This window comes from Phyllobates terribilis, unplaced genomic scaffold, assembly GCF_046119375.1.
Source record: "Phyllobates terribilis strain yellow unplaced genomic scaffold, ASM4611937v1 Scaffold_1__5_contigs__length_1240528914, whole genome shotgun sequence".
NCBI lineage: Eukaryota > Metazoa > Chordata > Amphibia > Anura > Dendrobatidae > Phyllobates > Phyllobates terribilis.
The window spans coordinates 392,881,729-392,898,846 of record NW_027362761.1 but is presented as its reverse complement, the minus strand read 5'-3'; the positions used below and the strand labels follow the sequence as shown (position 1 = coordinate 392,898,846).

The window sequence follows — 17,118 nt, the reverse complement described above, 5'->3', positions numbered from 1 at the left end:
CCCAATGCTGCAGAAAGGCTCCTCTATCTACTCCTATATAGTGTGTTTGGAACCAATTTAGCTGAATACGGATGGAACCACCACACTAATAGGAGATATCAGGAAAAATTATGAATTGGCAATAAAGGACAATGTATGAGGCAGTGACACACACTGAGTGCACTACAACCAGACGGGGTTGAAGCACACACTACAGGGTGAGCTGCACTCACACACCAGACCTTGCAGACAGCGGTGAACAGTACAGATGCAGAGCACTGTGCACTAGCGCTGCAAGACCAAAAAAATTTCTCTATCTACTCCTATATAGTGTGTTTGGAACCAATTTAGCTGAATACGGATGGAACCACCACACTAATAGGAGATATCAGGAAAAATTATGAATTGGCAAAAAAGGACAATGTATGAGGCAGTGACACACACTGAGTGCACTACAACCAGACGTGGTTGAAGCACACACTACAGGGTGAGCTGCACTCACACACCAGACCTTGCAGACAGCGGTGAACAGTACAGATGCAGAGCACTGTGCACTAGTGCTGCAAGACAGAAAAAAATTTCTCTATCTACTCCTATATAGTGTGTTTGGAACCAATTTAGCTGAATACAGATGGAACCACCACACTAATAGGAGATATCAGGAAAAATTATGAATTGGCAAAAAAGGACAATGTATGAGGCAGTGACACACACTGAGTGCACTACAACCAGACTTGGCTGAAGCACACACTACAGGGTGAGCTGCACTCACACACACAGACCTTGCAGACAGCGGTGAACAGCACAGGGAACTGTGCACTAGCGCTGCAAGGCACAGTGATTTAGAAAGTAGCTTGGGTAAAGCAGTATAGAGCAAATAGGTAGCTAAAACTGTCCCTCAGAACAACAGCGTCCTATCCCTAACTGAATTCACAGCAGAGTGAGCTCAAAATGGCGGCGGCGGCTTTTATAGTGCATCATGACATCATTTCAGCAGCCAATCACAGCCATGCCATTAGTTAAGATGCCTACATGCCTAACAGGATGTGCCCACACTTCTTATGATCCTCATTGGCTGAATAAAATGAAAATGGCTCATTGCATTATGGGAACTTCCGATTCCGGTATACGATATTGCAAAAGTATCGGAATTAAGTATCGGAATTCCGATACCGCGAATATCGGCCGATACCCGATATTTCAGTATCGGAATGCTCAACACTACCCGCGACCAATCATCGATTTTGAACACAAATGTCCGGACCTTAGTAACACTACTACTAAGTAACGGCTACTGTCGGGAGATCAGCGGCTAGGGTGTCAAGGGAGGACCGGGGAGCGGCACTGCGGGTCGGGATACTTCTGCTGCGAGCAGTCGCTCATGTCCCGGCTTCTCGCAGCGGAAGTAGCCGCACAGGCAACGGCGCTCCCCGGTCCTCACCAATACGATTACGCTCCCCGGTCCACACCAATACGATTCGCTGATTGGTCGCGGTCTCCGCACCCGACCAATCAGAGATATTGGCGCAAAATTTAAACACCGCTGTGCTGATTGGTCGCGGCCGCTGTCCACGACCAATCACCGATTTGGGTGCCACATTTAAACACTGCTGTGCTGATTGGTCGCGGACGCCAGCCGCGACCAATCAGCGAGCTTGGCGCCAAATTTAAACAACGCTCTGCTGATTGGTCGCGGCTGCCGGTCACGACCAATCAGTATTATTGGCGCCAAATTTAAACAACGCTCTGCTGATTGGTCGCGGTGGCCGGCCGCGACCAATCAGCAATTTTGGTGCCAAATTTAAACAACGCTCTGATGATTGGTCGCGGTCACCAGCCGTGACCAATCAGCAGTATTGGCGCCAAATTTAAACACCGTTCTGCTGATTGCGCCCGGTCGGCCGCATACATATTCTAGAATACCCGATGCGTTAGAATCGGGCCACCATCTAGTTGCAACCAGTTAACATGGATTAAAGTTGACTCAACCTCTGTCCTGTGTCCTTGTGTGTACCACATTGAGCATGGAGAAAAGAAAGAAGACCAAAAAACTGTCTGAGGACTTGAGAAACCAAATTGTGAGGAAGCATGAGCAATCTCAAGGCTAAAAGTCCATCTCCAAAGACCTGAATGTTCCAGCAGGACAATGACCCAAAACACACTTCCAAAAGCACTATAAAATGGTTTGAGAGGAAGCACTGGAGACTTCTAAGGTGGCCAGCAATGAGTCCAGACCTGAATCCCATAGATCACCTGTGGAGAGATCTCAAAATGGCAGTTTGGAGAAGGCACCCTTCAAATATCAGGGACCTGGAGTAGTTTGCCAAAGAAGAATGGTCTACAATTCCAGCAGAGCATTGTAAGAAACTCATTGATGGTTACCGGAAGCGGTTGTTCGCAGTTATTTTGGCTAAAGGTTGTGCAACCAAGTATTAGGCTGAGGGTGCTAATACTTTTGTCTGGCCCATTTTTGGAGTTTTGTGTGAAATGATCAATGATTTGATTTTTGCTTCATTCTCTTTTATGTTTTTTCCTTGCAAGCAAATTAAATGAAGATAATAAGACCAAAGAATTTGTGTCACACTGTCACAGAATACTGGAGGTAGGGGGCCTAAGCTGACCCTAAGCTGGGGCCCTGACTAATCCCTCATCCTGGAGGTACTGTTAAAGGTACAGAGGTCCAGGCCGCCAGCGTAACCCCTACCTCCTGAGGATCCCTGCACCACAGTAATCTAGTCCTGAGAAGGACCCCGATCACAACAATTGGGAACCAGCGATAATATGCCCACACACAGTATTTAGACGAACGAGACAGTACAAGGGAAAAACCAAAACCACCTTGCATACAACTTCAACAAAACTACAACAGAGGGAACACCAACGGGAAAGGAGATAAATGATAAAGCGAGGAAAGGGAAATAACACTTTCAAATACACTTATCTCAGCAACTCCAAACACCACGATCCGCTCTGTAAGTCTGAATGGAAAGCTTTCACCGACACCTCACAAACAGACCTGCAGGAATATAAAGGAGTCTCACTAACGAAGCATTGATTGCAGCTGGGCGAGGCTGGACCTCAGCTAGCCCAGAGAGAGAGAGAATTAACTCCTTCACTGCCGAGAAAACACAAAGCACCAACAAGTCAGCTGCGAGAAGTCAGGCTGTGTACTCGTGACGATCTTCGTGGCAACACACCCGTGACAGTACCCCCCCTTCTACGAGGGGCCTCCGGACCCTCAGGGCCAGGTTTATCCGGGTGAGTCGTGTGGAAGGCCCGAACTAATCGGTCTGCGTTAATATCCGACGCAGGAACCCACATCCTCTCCTCAGGACCATACCCCTTCCAATGAACCAAGTACTGAAGGGACCGGCGATTAAAGCGTGAATCAATGACCCTCGATACCTGGAACTCCAAGTTACCATTGACAACCACAGGAGGGGGAGGTAAAGGTGACGGTACCACCGGCGCCACATACCTCTTAAGCAATGATCTGTGAAACACGTTGTGAATTTTAAACGTAGGGGGGAGGTCAAGACGGAATGCCACCGGATTAATAACAGAACTGATTCTGTACGGCCCGATGAACCTGGGACCCAGTTTCCAGGAGGGAACCTTAAGTTTAATATTCCTGGTAGACAACCATACCTGATCGTTCACACTTAGGTCCGGACCAGACACTCTCCTCCTATCAGCCATACGTTTGTATCGGTTCCCCATAGTATTCAGATTCTTCAGCACCCCTCTCCATACTGAAGCGAGAGATGAGGAAAATCGTTCCTCCTCCGGAACCCCCGAAGAGCCCCCCCTACTGAAAGTACAAAACTGGGGGTGAAAACCATATGCCCCAAAAAACGGGGACTTACCAGTGGACTCGCTTCGCCTATTATTGAGAGCAAACTCTGCCAGAGGTAGGAAAGAAGCCCAGTCCTCCTGGTTCTCTGACACAAAACACCGAAGATATGTCTCCAAGCTCTGGTTCATACGTTCCGTCTGACCATTGGTCTGAGGATGAAAAGCCGACGAGAATGACAAATGCATCCCCCGCCGTGCACAAAACGCCTTCCAGAACTTGGACACAAACTGAGACCCCCGATCAGACACCACCTCGGAGGGTACCCCGTGAAGCCTCACAATCTCCCCAATGAACACCTGCGCAAGAGTTTTAGCATTAGGGAGAGCCGGAAGAGCGATAAAATGTGCCATCTTGCTGAACCTGTCCACTACAACGAGTATGACCGTTTTACCCGAAGACGGAGGGAGGTCCGTAATAAAGTCCATAGACAGATGAGTCCAAGGACGCTCCGGGATCTTCAAAGGTAAGAGGGCCCCAGACGGACGGGTATGTGAGGTCTTAGAGCGCGCACAAACCCCACAGGACGCGACAAAAGTTACCACCTCTTTATGTAAGTTAGGCCACCAAAACCGACGCGAGAGGAGATCCACAGTTGCTTTACTCCCCGGGTGTCCTGCAAAAACTGAGTTATGGTGTGCCTCGATCACCTTTTGTCGCAACTGATCTGGAACGAACAGTCTCCCCGGAGGTCCAACAGGGGCGTCCCCCTGAGCCTCCAATATCTCCTCCTCCAGCTCAGAGCATACTGCCGAAACCACCACCCCCTCCTGAAGAACAGGAATCGGGTCGTCCGTATTCCCGGCCCCAGGGAAACTACGAGATAAGGCATCCGCCTTTACATTTTTAGACCCAGGACGATATGTAACGACGAAATTAAACCTGGTAAAAAACAATGACCACCTAGCTTGTCTGGGATTCAGACGTTTAGCGGACTCCAGATATAGCAGGTTCTTGTGATCGGTGATGACGGTGACCGGATGAACTGCCCCCTCCAAAAAATGGCGCCACTCCTCAAAAGCTAACTTAATGGCCAGGAGTTCCCTATTGCCGACATCGTAATTCCTCTCAGCGGACGACAATTTTTTAGAGAAAAAGGCGCACGGATGCCACTTACCAGGGGACGAACCCTGTGACAATACTGCTCCCACCCCTACCTCGGAAGCGTCTACCTCTACAAAGAATGGCTGAGACGCATCAGGTTGAATGAGTATGGGTGCCGAGGCAAAACATTTTTTCAAGGAGGAGAATGCTTGACAAGCCTTGTCAGACCACCTAGAAAAATCCGTCCCCTTTTTAGTCATGTCTGTGAGAGGCTTAACCACGGACGAGAAATTACGAATGAACTTCCGGTAATAGTTAGCAAACCCCAGGAAACGTTGTAGTGCCTTAAGATTCTCCGGCCGATCCCACTCAAGAACTGCCCGCACTTTCCCAGGGTCCATACGAAAACCGGACGCAGAAACCAGGAAGCCTAAAAACTGGAGTTCCTGTACGGCGAACACACACTTTTCCCACTTGGCATACAGTTTATTATCCCGCAAGATCTGTAACACCTGTCTAACATGCTCCTGATGAGACACCAGATCCGGCGAGTAAATTAAGATATCATCCAGATATATGACAACAAACTGTCCCACCAGGTGGCGAAAAATATCATTAACAAAGTGTTGAAACACCGCCGGGGCATTAGTCAGACCGAATGGCATGACAAGGTTCTCATAATGCCCCTCCGGAGTGTTAAAAGCCGTCTTCCACTCATCCCCCTCCTTCATCCTAATCAAATTGTACGCCCCCCTGAGATCCAACTTAGAGAACCATTTGGCGCCCACGATCTGATTAAAGAGATCGGGAATAAGTGGGAGCGGATACGGATCTCGGACCGTAATCCGATTAAGTTCACGGAAATCCAGGCAAGGGCGTAGGCCTCCATCTTTCTTCTTAACAAAGAAGAACCCCGCGGCCACCGGTGAAGATGAAGGTCTAATATGCCCCTTAGCCAGACTTTCAGAAATATAATCCTTCATGGCCTGCCTCTCAGGACCAGAAAGGTTATACAACCTAGCTTTAGGTAACTTGGCCTCAGGGAGCAGTTTTACAGAACAGTCATACTCGCGATGAGGAGGTAGTTCCTGACACCCATTCTCCGAGAATACATCCTCAAAGTCTGCCAGAAATGGAGGTAAGACCCAAGGAGTAACCGCACCGATGACCGTGTTCATGCAGTTTTTATTACAGAATTTACTCCATTGGCTTATCTCTCTGGTTTGCCAATTAATAACAGGGTTATGCTTAGCTAACCAAGGAAGGCCCAACACTATAGGAGTGGGAAGACCCTCCAACACGTAGCAAGACAACAGTTCTTTATGTATTGCCCCCACTTGAAGTTTTACGCCATGCACAGCTTGCAAAAAACTTCCCTGACCGAGAGGCCTGGCATCGATCGAGAATATGGGGATGGGTTTAGCCAACTCACTCAATCGCATACCTTGAACCCGGGCAAACCGAGCATCAACCAGATTAGCCCCGGCCCCACTATCCAGAAGAACAGATATCCTCTCAGTTCTCGTACCCACCACCACCTCCGCCGGTACGAGAAACTGAGACGAACCTAGGGACGAAATACCTACTCCCAGATTGCCGTCCACCACACAACCTGGGATCAACAGTTTTTTCGACGACTCTTTACTCAGCAAGGGGCGGGATGGACACCCCCCAATAAAATGTCCCTTTTTCCCGCAGAGGAAACACCTTCCTGTCTTATGGCGCACCACCGGTCCCCTTCCCCGAAATGATGTCCCTCCTAATTGCATAGGCTCCTCCGGACTGACCAGGGGAACCACCATATGAGGGGACCTTGTAAGAGGTGGAGACATTACAGGGGGTAGAGTTATCCCGCACCTCTCCCGAAGCCGTCTGTCAACGCGAATAGCAAGGGCCATAGCGGCTTCCAGTGACGCGGGAGAGTCATACTGTGCCAACACATCCTGTAATTTGTCGGATAAACCATGACAAAACTGGCTCCTAAGAGCCGGGTCATTCCACTGGGTGTCCGTGGCCCACCTACGGAACTCCGAACAGAATTCCTCCGCCGGACGATCTCCCTGCTGAATCCTACGTAACTTAGACTCAGCAAGGGAGATCCGATCTGGGTCATCATATACGAGTCCCAAAGCAGCGAAAAACCTATCCACTGACTGGAGAACTGGGGAGCTAGGGGGAAGAGAGAACGCCCAAGATTGTGGGTCCCCTTGTAGGAGCGAGATGACAATTCCCACCCTTTGTTCTTCACTGCCCGATGACCGAGGCCGCAGCCGAAAGTACAATTTGCATGCCTCCCGGAAAACAAAAAACTTGTCCCGCCCCCCAGTGAACCTGTCAGGGAGAGCTACTTTAGGTTCTGGTCCGGCTTGCTCCAGAGGATGCAAAACCTTGGACCTAACGTCCGCCAGCCCCATGGACAAACTCTGCAACTGCTGAGCTAGACCGGCTACTGGATCCATGGTAGCTGGAGAAAAACTAAGTTGGTCGGTGAAAATGTCACAATGTCACAGAATACTGGAGGTAGGGGGCCTAAGCTGACCCTAAGCTGGGGCCCTGACTAATCCCTCATCCTGGAGGTACTGTTAAAGGTACAGAGGTCCAGGCCGCCAGCGTAACCCCTACCTCCTGAGGATCCCTGCACCACAGTAATCTAGTCCTGAGAAGGACCCCGATCACAACAATTGGGAACCAGCGATAATATGCCCACACACAGTATTTAGACGAACGAGACAGTACAAGGGAAAAACCAAAACCACCTTGCATACAACTTCAACAAAACTACAACAGAGGGAACACCAACGGGAAAGGAGATAAATGATAAAGCGAGGAAAGGGAAATAACACTTTCAAATACACTTATCTCAGCAACTCCAAACACCACGATCCGCTCTGTAAGTCTGAATGAAAAGCTTTCACCGACACCTCACAAACAGACCTGCAGGAATATAAAGGAGTCTCACTAACGAAGCATTGATTGCAGCTGGGCGAGGCTGGACCTCAGCTAGCCCAGAGAGAGAGAGAATTAACTCCTTCACTGCCGAGAAAACACAAAGCACCAACAAGTCAGCTGCGAGAAGTCAGGCTGTGTACTCGTGACGATCTTCGTGGCAACACACCCGTGACAATTTGTGATTGCAATAATTTTCAGGAAGAAACTGAGTATTATCTGACAGAATTGCAGGGGTGCCAATACTTTTGGCCACCACTGTATACTCACTCAACCCGATGTTTCTCAACCCTTTGTTGTGAAGGTCGATGCTTCGGATGTCGGGGTTGGGGCTGTGTTGTCTCAGTGTTCGTCCCCTGGTAAATGGCGTCCATGCGCCTTCTTTTGAAAAAAATTGCCTTAGGCTGAGAGAAATTATGACGTGGGTAATGGGGAACTTTTAGCGATCAAATTGGCGTTCGAGGAATGGCGACATTGGTTGGAGGGAGCTGTCCATCCTATTTCTGTTATTACTGACCATAAGAACCTGTCATATCTCCAGTCAGCTAAACGTCTCAACCCTAGGCAAGCCAGATGGTCCCTGTTTTCTACTAGGTTCAATTTTGTTGTCACTTTTCGTCCAGGGGTCAAAAATGTCAAGGCTGATGCTTTGTCCCGGAGCTTCCCTGGTGGTGGTGACCATGAGAACCCTTCCCCGATATTACAGAAAGGGGTAGTCATTTCGGCTCTTTGTCCTGAACTGGAGGGTGAGGTGTTGGATTGCTCAGGGGGACGCACCTGCCTCCTGCCCTTCAGGAAAGTTATTTGTACCATCTGATCTTTGCCGCAAAGTAATCAAGGAACATCATAACTTTGCTGGGCATCCGGGTGGTAAGGCAACCGCGGACCTCCTCTCTCGTCGTTTTTGGTGGCCGGGGTTGCATCGGGATGTAATTGAACATGTAGCTGCTTGTAGTATTTGCGCACATTCTAAGGTTTCGCATACCCGCCCATCTGGTACTCTTCTTCCACTACCTATCCTTGGTAGGCCTTGGACACACTTGTCCATGGATTTTATTACTGACCTACCGGTTTCTGCAGGTAAAATGGTGGTTTTGGTAGTAGTAGATGGGTTCAGTAAAATGGTTCACTTCGTCGCATTACCTGCACTTCCCAATGCCAAGACACTTGCTCAGGTGTTCATAAATGACATTGTGAAGCTTCACGGGGTTCCCTCCGAAGTTGTGTCTGATCGGGGGACCCAGTTTGTTTCAAAGTTCTGGAAGGCATTCTGTTCTCAACTGGGGGTGCAGCTGTCCTTTTCCTCTGCCTTCCACCCTCAGTTGAATGGTCAGACCAAGCTTGTCAGTCAGAACTTGGAGACATACCTCAGGTGTTTCATCTCCGAAAATCAGAAGGATTGGGCATCCTACTTACCGCTGGCAGAATTTGCCATCAATAATCATCGTCAAGAATCCACTGGCAGGTCACCGTTCTTCGGTGCACACGGTTATCCTCCACACTTTGGTACCTTTAGTGGGGGAGGAGCTTCATGAGTTCCTGAGGAGGAACGGTTTGCTTTGTCGCTCTCCTTGGTATGGCAGGGTGTTCTGTGTAATTTAAAGACCATGGGAGACAGGTATAAATGTATGGCTGGCAGAAAACGCTTGCCAGGTTCAGACCTGAATGTGAATGACTTTGTGTGGTTGTCTTCCAGGAATATAAGATTGAAAGTTCCTTCTTGGAAGTTTGGACCTAGGTTTATTGGTCCTTATAAAATAACCGCCGTCATTAACCCAGCTGCGTTTTGTCTTGAATTTCCTCAGTCCCTTAAGGTCCACAATGTGTTCCACAGGTCCTTACTCAAAAGGTGTGTGGAACCTCTTGAGCCCTCACCTCTACCACAGCCCCCAGTAATGCTTGATGGTAATCTGGAGTTCCAGATTTCGAGGATTGTAGATTCTTGTTTCCAACGTCGTTCTCTACAATACTTGGTGCACTGGAAAGGCTATGGTCCAGAGGAAAGGATGTGGGTTTCAGCATCAGAGGTGAATGCTCCCAGATTGGTTCGCTCATTCCACACCTCTTTTCCTGAGAAACCAGGTCCTGAGTGTCCAGAGGACACTCGTAGAGGGGGGGGGGGTACTGTCACAGGTGTGTCAGAGGTGAAAGACAGTCACCCTGCAGTGGGTTGCAGGAGATCTCTACGTTTGGAATTGCAGACAGCTCCTTAGATAAGAGGCTGTCTTTAGGAACAAGCAGCTACCTCTCTCTTGCTAATTAGCTCTCTGGCCTTGATGTATATATACCTGGTGTGTCTGAGAGGGAGTCGCCGATTATACTCATTTCTACTTGTGAAGCTCAACAGGAGCAGTACGTCGTCCTCTCTGGAGCTTTAGGCCATGTGCTTATTTGGAGTTCATCTAAAGCTAAGCCGGTTTCCCCCCGTTTTGTCTACCCTTGTTTTCTATAGAGTTTAGCGGAGGTTGACTAGTGCTCATCTCCTCCCATCCCTAGCCGTAGCCATATGTAAGGGAGAGTAGGGCAAGGCACGCATGCAGCGATTGCTGAAGAAGCAATATAGGGACGCTAGTTGAGACAGGGTGACGCCAGATCAGACTAGGAGGTCTCCACTTCCCCCTTTCCATAGTGTCTGGGCTCCCTTTCCCTTTTCCCTCTGTGTTGCACTAAGTCTTTCCCACACCTGGCGTGACAGGCTAGCATCAGAAGCCCGCGATTATGTCACAAGGGTGCCGATCGGAAGAGAGAGGACCACTCCATCTCCTAGTCTTCTAAATGCTTCAACCACTATCGATTGCAACATTTAGAAGGTTAAACAGCCTGGGCCTTGGCTATCACTTAAGCCAATCTCACTGTGTGGATCGTGCGAGCACCACTCATGTGCCCACATGATCACCAGAACATACTGGTGCGTCCATTTGTGGAATGCAGTGCAAAATTGGATGTACCGGTATGTCCTATGTCGGGAAGGGGTTAATAATCGCTCTGCGCACACAGAATGTTCTTTGTCCTGTGTAAATAGACCAGAGACTGCTGATCAGGCTGGACCTTTGGAGGTGACTGATAGCAGCCTAATACGTCTCAGTAAATATGCATGCTGGGCTGATCTGAGCGTGCATGTTTTTATTTTGACTGTCAATAGCAACTGAAGAAATGTACAGACCACAACAAAGCCTATTTGTTAATATAATCATCTCCATTGTTCTTTATGCGTCTTATAGTATACAGTCATGGCCGAAAGTGTTGGCACCCCTGAAATTGTTTCAGAAAATTAAGTATTTCTCCCAGAAAATTATTGCAATTACACTCGTTTTATTATACACATGTTTATTTCCTTTGTGTACAGTACAGACCAAAAGTTTGGACACACCTTCTCATTTAAAGGTTTTTCCGTATCTTCATGACTTTGAAAATTGTACATTCACACTGAAGGCATCAAAACTATGAACTAACACATGTGGAATTATATACTTAACAAAAAAGTGTGAAACAACTGAAAATATGTCTTATATTCTAGGTTCTTCAAAGTAGCCACCTTTTGCTTTGATGACTGCTTTGCACACTCTTGGCATTCTCTTGATGAGCTTCAAGAGGTAGTCACCAGAAATGGTCTTCCAACAATCTTGAAGGAGTTCTCAGAGATGCTTAGCACTTATTGACCCTTTTGCCTTCACTCTACGGTCCAGCTCACCCCAAACCATCTCAATTGGGTTCTGGTCTGGTGACTGTGGCGGCCAGGTCATCTGGCGTAGCACCCCATCACTCTCCTTCTTGGTCAAATAGCCCTTACACAGCCTGGAGGTGTGTTTGGGGTCATTGTCCTGTTGAATAATAAATGATGGTCCAACTAAACGGAAACCGGATGGAATAGCATGCTGCTGCAAGATGCTGTGGTAGCCATGCTGGTTCAGTATGCCTTCAATTTTGAATAAATCCCCAACAGTGTCACCAGCAAAGCACCCCCACACCATCACACCTCCTCCTCCATGCTTCACGGTGGGAACCAGGCATGTAGAGTCCATCCGGTCACCTTTTCTGTGTTGCACAAAGACACGGTGGTTGGAACCAAAGATTTCAAATTTGGACTCATCAGACCAAAGCACAGATTTACACTGGTCTAATGTCCATTCCTTGTGTTCTTTAGCCCAAACAAGTCTCTTCTGCTTGTTGCCTGTCCTTAGCAGTGGTTTCCTAGCAGCTATTTTACCATGAAGGCCTGTCGCACAAAGTCTCCTCTTAACAGTTGTTGTAGAGATGTGTCTGCTGCTAGAACTCTATGTGGCATTGACCTGGTCTCTAATCTGAGCTGCTGTTAACCTGCGATTTCTGAGGCTGGTGACTCGGATAAACTTATCCTCAGAAGCAGAGGTGACTCTTGGTCTTCCTTTCCTTGGGCGGTCCTCATGTGAGCCAGTTTCTTTGTAGAGTTTGATGGTTTTTGCAACAGCACTTGGGGACACTTTCAAAGTTTACCCAATTTTTCGGACTGACTGACCTTCATTTCTTAAAGTAATGATGGCCACTCGTTTTTCTTTACTTAGCTGCTTCTTTCTTGCCATAATACAAATTCTAACAGTCTATTCTGTAGGACTATCAGCTGTGTATCCACCTGACTTCTGCCCAACACAACTGATGGTCACAACCCCATTTATAAGGCAAGAAATCCCACTTATTAAACCTGACAGGGCACACCCGTGAAGTGAAAACCATTTCCGGTGACTACCTCTTGAAGCTCATCAAGAGAATGCCAAGAGTGTGCAAAGCAGTCATTAAAGCAAAAGGTGGCTACTTTGAAGAACCTAGAATATAAGACATATTTTCAGTTCTTTCACACTTTTTTGTTAAGTATATAATTCCACATGTGTTAATTCATAGTTTTGATGCCTTCAGTGTGAATGTACAATTTTCAAAGTCATAAAAATACAGAAAAATCTTTAAATGAGAAGGTGTGTCCAAACTTTTGGTCTGTACGGTATATTGCAACAAGACAAAAAAAAAAAAAAAGAGAAAAAAGGCAAAATGGACATAATTTCACACAAAATCCCCAAAATGGGGAGTTGTATTCACCTCTTCATCAGAAATGATTTTTGCAAGTGATTTTCCACATTATCCACTATCACTCATTTATCTATCAGAATGAGTTCATGTGCATGCTCAATGTTGCCATCAGCCGTGGGCGTCTGGCTTCTTTTTCATGGCTGAAACTTGTCCGACTTTCATTGAACTTCTCTATTTATCTCTACAAACGTATTCACAACAAACCACTTGATACATTTTTGCACCAGACACACCCTTAGACCACAAAAAAACTAATCGCTGCAAATCACAAATGGGGCAGCCATTGTTTCTCCCAGCACAATCACAAATAAAGTGATGTAACACGTTCATACATGCACAGCAGTGACTGGGGAGGCAGAGACCTCGTTCAGAAAGCGCTGACAAGACAACAGAAGTTTTAATGTAACTTTTTTACTCACCCTCATAGATGAAGAAATAAATCATAAGTCTGTGGATACAATAATTGTAATGCTGTCTTTCCGTGACTAAATCCAGATGCACGGCAGATATTAGAAAGAAGTTGGCTTTTATTTTTTACGTAAATAAAGATTACCTGTGTGCCTTAGGAGGAATTCATGGGTAAATCTGGCAGAATAGATCCACATGAGAATCAAGGTGAGGTGGAGATTCCAGTACACAATGAACTTTTGACCCGTAAAAAGAATGTAGAATAGAATGTAGGAAAGCAACAATCAGTAAGTTACAATACATAGCCATTACATGTACAGTAATAGGAAGATGGAAACGTTACAAAATAATGTTCTATTTCTATATGTGAGTCTATCTATCTATGCATCTAAGCGCTTTCTTTCTCTCTTTCTTTTTCCCTCTTTTTCGCTCTTCTTTTTCATTATTTTCTCTTTTATCTATCTGTAGTTCTACTAGTATTTCCCTTCAAACCAGAAACATGTGACACTTTATTACTTAATAAATCTCTGGTTCACATCTGTTTCTTTTGAGGAAATCCTATTCCTGGGAAAGCAAACAGTCATGCATACCAGTTCGCAAAAAAACATTTGCCTTGTTTTACTATGACTGTAGGCGAATCTAATATTTTTACAAAAAGTCTGGGTTTTCTAAAAAAAAATAAAGAGTAAGGAAGAAATCACTGAAAAGACTGATCTACAAAGTCTGACTACATCCAAAAATGTAAACATTTGTGAGTTAACCCATAACATTCTCACACAATTTCCAATAATCAGTCTGCACTGTCCAAATACAAAGGTTTTTGACTGCTAAACACTTAGAGGAGTTAGTTTGCCAAGGAAGGGAAATCCCCACTGAGCGCTTTCTTCCCTATCATACAGCTCTGCAGACAGATAAAGCTCTGTAATATAAGGACCTCGTTACATACAGGCGCTTCTCACAAAATTAGAATATCATCAAAAAGTTAATTTATTTCAGTTCTTCAATTCAAAAAGTGAAACTCATATTATATAGAGTCATTGCAAACATAGTGATCTATTTCAAAAGTTATTAATCAGTAAATTAGAATACTTCATGACACCAGCTTGAAAAATGATTTTAAAATCCAAAATTTTGGCCTACTGAAATGTACAGTACAGACCAAAAGTTTGGACACACCTTCTCATTTAAAGATTTTTCTGTATTTTCATGACTATGAAAATTGTACATTCACACTGAAGGTGGCTACTTTGAAGAACCTAGAATATAAGACATATTTTCAGTTGTTTCACACTTTTTTGTTAAGTATATAATTCCACATGTGATCATTCTCAGTTTTGATGCCTTCAGTGTGAATGTACAATTTTCATAGTCATGAAAATACAGAAAAATCTTTAAATTAGAAGGTGTGTCTAAACTTTTGGTCTGTACTGTATGTTCAGTAAATGCACTCAATACTTGGTCAGGGCTCCTTTTGCATCAATTACTGCATCAATGTGGCGTGGCATGGATGCGATCAGCCTGTGGCACTGCTGAGGTGATACACATTGATACACTCCACAAGGAGGGTAAGCCACAAAAGGTCAATGCTAAAGAACATGGCTGTTCACAGAGTGCTGTATCCAAGTATATGGATGGAAAGTTGAGTGGAAGAAAAAAGTGTGATAGAAAAAGGTGCACAAGAAATCGGGATAACCGCAACCTTGAAAGGATTGTTAAGAAAAGGCCATTCAAAAATTTGGGGGAGATTCACAAGGAGTGGACTGCTGGTGGAGTCATTGCTTCAAGAGCCACCTCACACAGATGTATCCAGGACATGGGCTACAAGTGTCGCATTCTTTGTGTCAAGCCACTCACGACCAATAGACAACAGCAGAAGCGTCTTACTGGGCCAAGGAGAAAAAGACCTGGATTGCTGCTCAGTGGTCCAAGGTGTTGTTTTCAGATGAAAGTTAATTTTGCATTTCATTTGGAAATCAAGGTCCCAGAGTCTGGAGGAAGAGTGGAGAGGCCACAATCCAAGCTGCTTGAGGTCTAGTGTGAAGTTTCCACAATCAGTGATGGTTTGGGGAGACATGTCATCTGCTGGTGAAGGTCCACTGTGTTTTATCAAGACCAAAGTCAGCACAGCTGTCTACCAGGAAAATTTTAGAGCAATTCATGCTTCCCTCTGCCGACATTCTTCAGGACAGCAGGACTTGGCACCTGTCCACACTGCCAAAAGTATCAATACCTGGTTTAAAAACAGTATCACTATGCTTGATTGGCCAGCAAACTCGTTTGACCTTAACCTCATAGAAAATCTATGGGGTATTGTCAAGAGGAAGATGAGAGAAACCAGACCCAACAATGCAGACAAGCTGAAGGCTGCTATCAAACCAACCTGGGCTTCCATAACACCTCAGCAGTGCCACAGGCTGATCGCCTCCATGTCACGCCACATTGATGAGTAATTGATGGAAAAGGAGCCCTGACCAACTATTGAGTACATTTACTGAACATACATTTCAGTAGGCCAACATTTCGGATTTTAAAAACATTTTTCAAGCTGTTGTTATAAAGTATTCTAATTTACTGAGATAATGAATTTTGTGTTTTCATTGGCTGTAAGCTATAATCATCAACATTAAAAGAAATAAACACTTGAAATAGATCACTCTGTTTGTAATGACTCTATATAATATATGAGTTTCACTTTTTGTATTGAAGAACTGAAATAAATTAACTTTTTGATGATATTCTAATTTTGTGAGAAGCACCTGTAGTCTCAAGGATCTCAACTAGCAAACCCCTGTGATAGACCCTTCTCAGACCTCCTGTCTCCTTTCTGCTGCAATTTAATCATCCTGCTGCTCTAACGAGACATACAAGTGGGCATCTCTTGGCCTGAGATTAATCAGAATGTATATCACTGGTTGAACTTACTTTAGAAATGCAGCACTCAAAATTGCCCTTAGGACAGAAGGACCTTGTATTTTTTCTCCTCTATACCCTTCCTGTGATCATTGAGCCAATTCCAAACCAATTGCTGACTGTGGCATTTAAGGGCTGCAACCCAGCCCAGTTGTTAGCACAGGCGGCCATTGGCTTCACTGTGACATCGCAGGGAGCCAATGTCAGCCGGGAGTCGGTTGAATACCCCAATGCTTGTCATGTGATCTCTTCTATGATGTTCAGCCTTTAGAAGATGGTGATTTTTATTATATTCAGCAATACTGTAGTATTGAAGTATATAGTACATGCAATAAGATAACTGCAAGTTCAAGTCCCCTAAGGGGACTAACAAATAAAGTAAAAAGTAAAGAAAATGTAAAAAAAAATTAAGAAAAATGTAAAAAAAAATATAAAAATTCAAATAACTTTTTCCACAGTTAACAACAAAGAAATGTAAAAGAAAAAAAATACTCATATTTAGTATCAATGTGTTCAGAAAATTTTGTCTAAATGTAAAATTAATTAACACATTTTGTAAAAACTTTAGGGAGAAAAAAAATCGAAATACCAGAATTGTTGGTTTCTTGTTGGTGCTACTCCACAAAAATGCAAGAAGAAGCATCATATCTACCCCAAAATAATGTTAATAAAAACAACAGGTAATCATGCAAAAAATAATCCCTCACATAGCTCCAGCAATTGAATAATAAAAATGTTAGTTACTGGTTTTGGAATATAGTGACTCAAGCTAATTTTATATTACATATTGCAAGTTTGGTATTGTTGCAATCGTATTGACGTGAATAATTATAGTTCCAGGTAATTTTACTGTAGAATGAACACTGAAAAAAACAATAGCCAAAAAACAATCATGGAATGGCTTTTTTTTTCTCGCAATT

At 45.1% G+C, this 17,118-nt stretch overlaps 1 protein-coding gene across 1 annotated transcript in view; it reads right to left on the bottom strand.

Moving 5' to 3' along the window:
* LOC141167510 (uncharacterized) overlaps positions 1-13,384 on the bottom strand; it is a 157,861-nt gene extending 144,477 nt beyond the window's left edge. Inside the window, exon 1 of the mRNA XM_073654909.1 lies at positions 13,300-13,384. Within this exon, the coding sequence (XP_073511010.1) occupies positions 13,300-13,324 (25 nt within the window). The 5' untranslated portion in view covers positions 13,325-13,384. The remainder of the gene's footprint in view (positions 1-13,299) is intronic.
* Between the last annotated feature and the right edge of the window lie 3,734 nt (positions 13,385-17,118).